This window comes from Babylonia areolata, chromosome 14 (genome assembly GCF_041734735.1).
Source record: "Babylonia areolata isolate BAREFJ2019XMU chromosome 14, ASM4173473v1, whole genome shotgun sequence".
NCBI lineage: Eukaryota > Metazoa > Mollusca > Gastropoda > Neogastropoda > Buccinidae > Babylonia > Babylonia areolata.
Window position 1 is genome coordinate 10,351,958 of NC_134889.1, and position 6,882 is coordinate 10,358,839.

General features: G+C 41.0%; 1 protein-coding gene across 1 annotated transcript in view; it reads left to right on the plus strand.

Annotated features, from left to right (window-relative positions):
• The window catches only part of LOC143289803 (laminin subunit gamma-1-like), a 64,860-nt gene extending 58,117 nt beyond the window's left edge, over window positions 1-6,743 (plus strand). The window contains 1 exon segment of the mRNA XM_076598957.1: window positions 370-6,743. Within this exon segment, the coding sequence (XP_076455072.1) occupies window positions 370-635 (266 nt within the window). The 3' untranslated portion in view covers window positions 636-6,743.
• The last annotated feature ends 139 nt before the right edge of the window (window positions 6,744-6,882 follow it).

A 6,882-nucleotide genomic window follows, 5' to 3' on the forward strand; every position in this document is an offset into this window, starting at 1 on the left:
TTACCACAGTGACAATGATGTCTGTGTTCAGTTACCACAGTGACGATGATGTCTGTGTTCAGTTACCATAGTGACGATGATGTCTGTGTTCAGTTACCACAGTGACGATGATGTCTGTGTTCAGTTACCATAGTGACGATGATGTCTGTGTTCAGTCACTACAATGAAGATGATGTCTGTGTTCAGTCAGTACAGTGACCATGATGTCTGTGTTCAGTCACTACAGTGACGATGATGTCTGTGTTCAGTCACTACAATGAAGATGATGTCTGTGTTCAGTCAGTACAGTGACCATGATGTCTGTGTTCAGTCACTACAATGTAGACGATGTCTGTGTTGTCTGTTCAGTAACAAGGATGTCTGTTGCAGCCTACCTGGAGGACGTGGACACTGACAGCCTGTCGGAGCTGGAGGTGAAGCTGGACCGCCTGGAACAAGAGCTGAACCAGGCCAACATCGACAGCGAGATCGACACCCTCACCAAGCAGAACGACCGCATCAAGTGCTGGCGCAACAAGTACGAGACAGAGCTGTCCCAGTTCCGCAAAGACGTTGACAACATCGCCGCCATCAATGAATCTCTACCCTACGACTGCTTCAAAACCATTGACATCGAATCACCGCTCAACGGCTGAGTTGTCGCGTCAGAGAGGACGCCCGGGGGGTGGGGAGAGTGAGGGAGAGATTGTCCAAGTGAAACAGAGTGAGTGAGAGTGAGAGGAAACAAACAGAAACAAACATTGCTGTGGATGGAAAATGATATTTTTGTAAGATGATGAGCTTTAACTTGGCTAGGGGACAAGCTTGTTTGCCTTGAGACAAGGGCTTGATGTAAGTGTATGATGGTCACTGCTTGAAACTGTACTCGCATCCGTTCCGCAGTAATGTCTGTAGATAAATCGCCTGTAGCAGCATGATCCGAAAAACTGATGCCTAGACCAGTAGCTTCTAGAATTCCATTATGTTCCAAGTCATTATACACAGACAAGTTGATATTATATTTCACACACAAAATTAAAGGTATTGTGGAGATGTGGAAAGTTGGTGGTGTGGTGAGAAAGTGAAAACATTGGCTTTGTTTGCGTTCTGTTTCAGTCATGGAACAAAAGGCTGTTTTCTTTCTGTTGTTCTGGTTTTGTTCTAGGACTCTTGTTCCAGTGTAGAACTTTTTTCCCTTGTTGTTGAACATTTATTCATTGTTGAAGCACCTATTCTGAAAACTCATATTCTGTTTGAACATTTTGTATGTTGAATTCTGTGTTTTGTTGACTTGTTAGTCCAATGCTGGCTGTGTGTTCTGCTTTGTGTTTGTGGATGGAATGGTTAGGCGATGTGGAGAGCTGTGATTATCATCTGTCTGTCAGCCTTTCCAGTTGTGTGCACATAGTGTATGGAAACATTGAAGGGACCGAGGAGATTGAGGTGAGAAAGTGACAACACTGGTTTTGTTAGCGTTCTTCTTCAGCAAATCACCAGCAGGTAAACCTTTCTCCAGGTTATTTTGCAAAGAATGAGGTTTTGAATGGTGGCACATTTCAGTGGTAAGGGAGATAGAAGAGGTGAAAGGAAGAAATAGGCTGTTTACGGTGTTCAGAAAAAAGATGACAGAATGTATGCTTCCCCCATTCACCACAGTGCTGTACTGGCAAGGCTTCATGCAGGGTGTTGGAGACAGGGACAGGTTTCTGCTCATCACCTTTGTATGGCTCTCCTTCACTGGGCCACTGTGGATGTTGGGGAGACAGTGATTGGCTGACACACCAGAGAACTCTTCACAATGCAGTTGATGAACAAGAAACAGGTGCACAGTTATTGAAAAAAATGACACCCCCACCCTTCACCTTGTCCTGAAGCGTAGAGACAAAGACCGCAGTGAAAAAGACTGGTTGAGGCGTCGGAAATTAATAATCACCAGAGTTGATGTCAGATGTGTAATAACTGAGTGTGTAAGAAACAGATATCAACAGTGTTGACGCAATATGTTTAAGCTATAAGGAGACCAGAGTTAGACTTTTCTGTGTTTTTTCCCCAAATGGTTTCCTTTCATAATCTGTTGAATTTAAGCTTATTAGATGAGTAGTTTTTTGAGTGCCTGTGTGTGTTTTGTTTCATATGTATAGACTTGTATTTTTGGAGAAGTCTTCTGTTGGAATTGAGGGAAACCTGTGGCCATTTTGCCTTGTTTAAGAGACTGCATTTAACACTATGAGGCCTTCCCAGTGACTTGGGGTTACTTGGATGGAATGGCCCTGTGTGGTCAACAGTGATGACAAAGTTGCTTTGTTGGAAAGAAGTGGGGCGATGTGTGTACCTTGTTGGGGCACCCCTTACAATCAGCAGTATAAAGCCACAGTACCTCACACACTGGGCAGTTCAGCCTCTGCCTGCAGGAATCATGATGCTTTTTTTGCCCTTGCATTGCAACTTGTTCAACATGCTTCATGCCCCTAATTCAGAATAGTAATGATAATGAGCACCTATAATAACTCACTTGTTCAATTGAAAAAAAACAACAAAAAACAAAAAACAACTTGGCAGGCACTCTTTGTTCTACTTCAAAATATCAAGTCATGATTCTGGTATTTGTTAGCAGTTTATTGAGTGTATCATGAATAGAATTGAAAAGAAAAAAATAAAGAAACTTCTCATACAGTGAAAGTAGACATAAGGTGAGCTGTTGAGGCTGTGCTCAAAGTATTGGACCAGTTGAGTTTTTTGTTTGGTTTTGTTTTCTTTTTACTCTCACATTGTTTATGTTTATTTCATGTTTTTCTTCTTCTCCAAATCAGATGTGGTGTAATTCGTGTAACATTCGTTTTTCTCCTTATTGATACAGCTGATTTCATGAGGGGCCTGTTTTCTCTTGAGATGGTAAATTGACAACAAGCCTTACCATGATATATTTTCATAGGCTGATGAAAGGGGGGTCATATTTTTATAGCATGAGGGAAGGGGATGATATATTTTTATAGCATGGGGGAATGGGAAGGATATATTTTTATAGCGTGAGGGAAGGGAGATGATATATATTTTTTAGCATTAGGGAAGGGAGATGATATATTTTTATAGCATGAGGGAAGGGAGATATATTTTTTATAGCATGAGGGAAGGGAGATGATTATATTTTATAGCATGAGGGAAGGGAGATGTGTCCTTGAACCAGAGGACAAGGTGGTCCAGAGGTGAAGAGCGTACACCATGTAAAGAAGGGGAGTCCCAGATCCAATGGCCGATAGGTTCAGGATTGTTCTCCCCCCTCTCTCACTCCTTCCCCTCCTTCGTGACTGAGGAGTGGGTCTGGGTTCAAGTCTACCCACAAGAGACAAAAGACTGGACCAGGCAGCATGCAGCACATACCTGAAACAACTTTCTGCTGCAGAGAAATGTGGTAAAGTGAACATATGTGACAGCAATACAGCTTTTAAAAGAAGTATGTAGATGTACATTGACTGCGGTTGTTTTTGAAGCCTGAAGAACAGTATTTTTGTGGACAGACTGCAGACAGTGCACTGCATGAAATTCCTGGCAGTGCTGAATGCATTGTTCTGTCCAAGGCTGTAGGATGCAGTTTTCTCATTTACAGGATTCTGTGCTGTGTGTAATAGCGCACGCTGTCCTTTGTGCTAAAGGGAAATCTGTTTTTGTTTGTTTTTTGTTCTCCTTATGTTTTTTGCATAATAATCTGGTGTTGAAAAGATCTGAGTACTTTTGTTTTGTTCTTTTGTTGATTGTTTTTTTGATACTGTTTTCTGCATACGTCATTACTGTATCTACAGGATGGGAACAGAGAGAAATATTATTACTGCTGGTCTTTTTGTCCTGTGTATTAAGCAATTTTGCTTCCTGGAAGAAGAAAAAAAAACCCAAACAATAAGAGAACAGAACCTTGTAGCTGATAACACAAACTTGCTGCTATTCCTTACTGATATTAGAAGCTGTAAAAAAATGTGGCGTTAACTCTTTCAAGGCCAGGCTGGAGAAAGTAGAAACTTAATGCTCATCATGCCAGGTTTCCTCTTACACTGTTTTTCTTTCATTCATCTGTTTTGTTGGCTTTTCCTGTAAAATGAGTACTGTAGAGAAGTATGATTTTTGGAATTTCTGCCCAGGATTGTTGGGTAGTTTGTCTGGAATCAAACGTTAAGTCTGGAGGCAGAAAAGAAAATGGAGTGAGGGTGTGGAAAAGATCTGGTTAATGGCAGACTAGGAGTGGGACACTGGACACAGAAGGGTTAAAGCGGCTTAGCTGTTTTGTTCAGCATACAGCTGTGTAGATATTGATATAACCCACTGTTGTAACCGACATGTATCCACAGTGCTACAGTCTTTACCACAGTTTGGAAACACTGACCAGTGAATTATGATGCAAACCTCGTACAAAACAGTGCTATATGACTCATAATTGGAGTGGTTACTTAGCAGAGAGAATGAAAATGGCATCTTCAGATCAGAGATCTCTACATGTCAAGTTAAAGTGTCCATAACTTTTTCATCTGTTGTCTTCAGTTTTTCTGCATCATTTTTTGTTGTTGTTTTTCCTCACCTGCTTTGCTTTCATTATGCAACTTGTTCTTGATGGTGCTATTACATCGTGTTTACATTGTGGCCTGTCCATTTGTTGTGTGTGTGTTAGGGTCTTGCACTGAGTGCTAGTTCTTCATCGTGTCCCACTGTTTGTGGTGTTAGTTGTGTGATTTGTCAGCAATTGTGTGGTGTTGCATGTCGTGTTAGGTTGATTTTTGATTTACCTGATTGGTGTCATGCATTGTGTCCAACTTGTGTACAGGTGTCTTGCCATAATGTGTCATCATGTAGTCATTGTCTGACAAACGACTGCATTGCCGTTAGTGGTGGTGTTGGTGTTGATAGCACACAGTTATAAGGGACATTATCATCAAGGGAAATGGATATTGTAACATTAGCCTTTGTGTGTGCATGGGTTATCAAAAGAGTGTTTGTTTAAATGCATGTGTGTGTGATATATTGAGAACTTTTGAGTGGCCAGATACTTAGCAAACCATTAGCATTCATATATTTTCTCTTTTTTTTTCTTCTTCTTTTTTTTTTTTTTCTTGAAGGGGTGGGGTCAATGGGCAGTTGGGACTGAAGGGGAGGACAGCATGTGTATGATTCATAGAGCTTCTCTGACACAACTCTGTGTCGGCTTAGAGGATCTATTCAGTTTTTCAAGGGAAACCTATGGATGTGGTTATGAAATGATCATTTCAGGTTAGTGTCCTGTGGAACAGTGTTTGCTCAGGGAAGATCTAAAGCAAGCTGTTTGAGGTCAGCATGTCAGTGTACACTGGCTGAAGTTCATTTTCTGTGTGTCCCCAAGACCTTCATCCAAGTCAGGATCACTGCCAGTTCAGTGCAGCATGTCCAAATGATTTGATACAGAAAGACCTAATTCCCTTGCCCCTGTGATTTGTTTTGCACGGTAATAACCTTGAAAATGAAGATATATTCCAGCTTGTTTTCAGACTGAAGTTCCAAAGCAGTTGGTTTTCTCTTTGTCACTTGAACAATTGTCCTTTGAACTTCTTTCAAGTTATGTCAGCCTGTGATTTTTGTGCTCAGGCTTGAGCAGTGGATCATTGATGAAGGTGACATAGGGTGGTTTGTGAAACACCTCAATAGGGAAAGGCACCTGTTTCAAAGTGTTGTTCATGTTGACTGTACTTTTGTTTTAGTGTACTGAACTTTTTTATTTCATGTATCTTCTTCATTTTGCTGTACGTGTGTAATTACTATTTATGTTATCCACAGATATTCTGATATCTGGTGCATGCTTTAAATCAGGTGTCTTCAGTGGAGGCAGTGACCTCAGGAGTGAAACCGATGGTGACAGGATGTGAAGAAAAGAAATAAACAGTTTGAAGTTTTGAGGTGGGGTTTTTTTTTTGTTTGTTTTTATCAAGTGTTGAGGTGGGTTTTTTGTTTTAGTTGGTTTCCCCTTCATATGAATCTGGACAAAACATACGGTCATCAGTGCATCAGTGTGGATTTTTAATTGTTTTTTTTTTATGTTCATTTTGAGGTTGACTGCATCAGATAATCCATGCTTTCATAAAGTCCAGATTTTCCGCCTCACTATTGGCCAGTTGTTTGCGTTTTTCCTACTTCACAGCGAAGGAGTCATCATTTCTGAAGGTGACAGTGCACAAGTCAGTGATCATAATGGGCTGATTAGCATTAATTTTGTTTGTTGCTTGTGTGTGCGTTTGTGTGTGCGTGTGTGTGTGTGTGTGTGAATCGGCTGAACTTGAAACAGGGGGAGGGAAGCTCAGAGCAATGTGTCTGCTGGAAACCAGTTTTTGTCCTGTGTGTGTACATAGCCTGAAGGAACAGCCTCTTGCATTTTGGGGAAGGGGGCGGGGGAAGCTGGGGGGGACAAATTGATGTGTAGCTCAATACTGTACTGTCATATGTAACTTCTGTGCTTCCAGAAAATGTATCGATGCATCCTGTTACCCTTAATTTGGCTCCTGACTGGTTCATGTGTGATTTCTGAATGTTAAGCATACATGTTCTTGTGTATATGGCCCTTCTGTTGTTCAGTGCACCTAGAACTGTTCGGTACAGATGTACTTCACTGTACAGTGCACTCATACCCATTATCTGGATATAAAAGTACCTGTGCACTTGTGTACAGTGTACTGTGTCCATTTGTATACTGATTTTGTACTCAACCCCCAGCCTATTATTTATGTGGACAAATTAAATCATCTAGCTTTTCAAAACTGTTTTCTCTTTGTAAATGCGGATGGAATGTATACACGTGAGAGAACATGAATGTACACATTGTTTCCTTAATGAAGAACATTCAGCAACAGAAGTGAAATTGTGCTTACACATGGTCACCATTTTTACAAAAACATG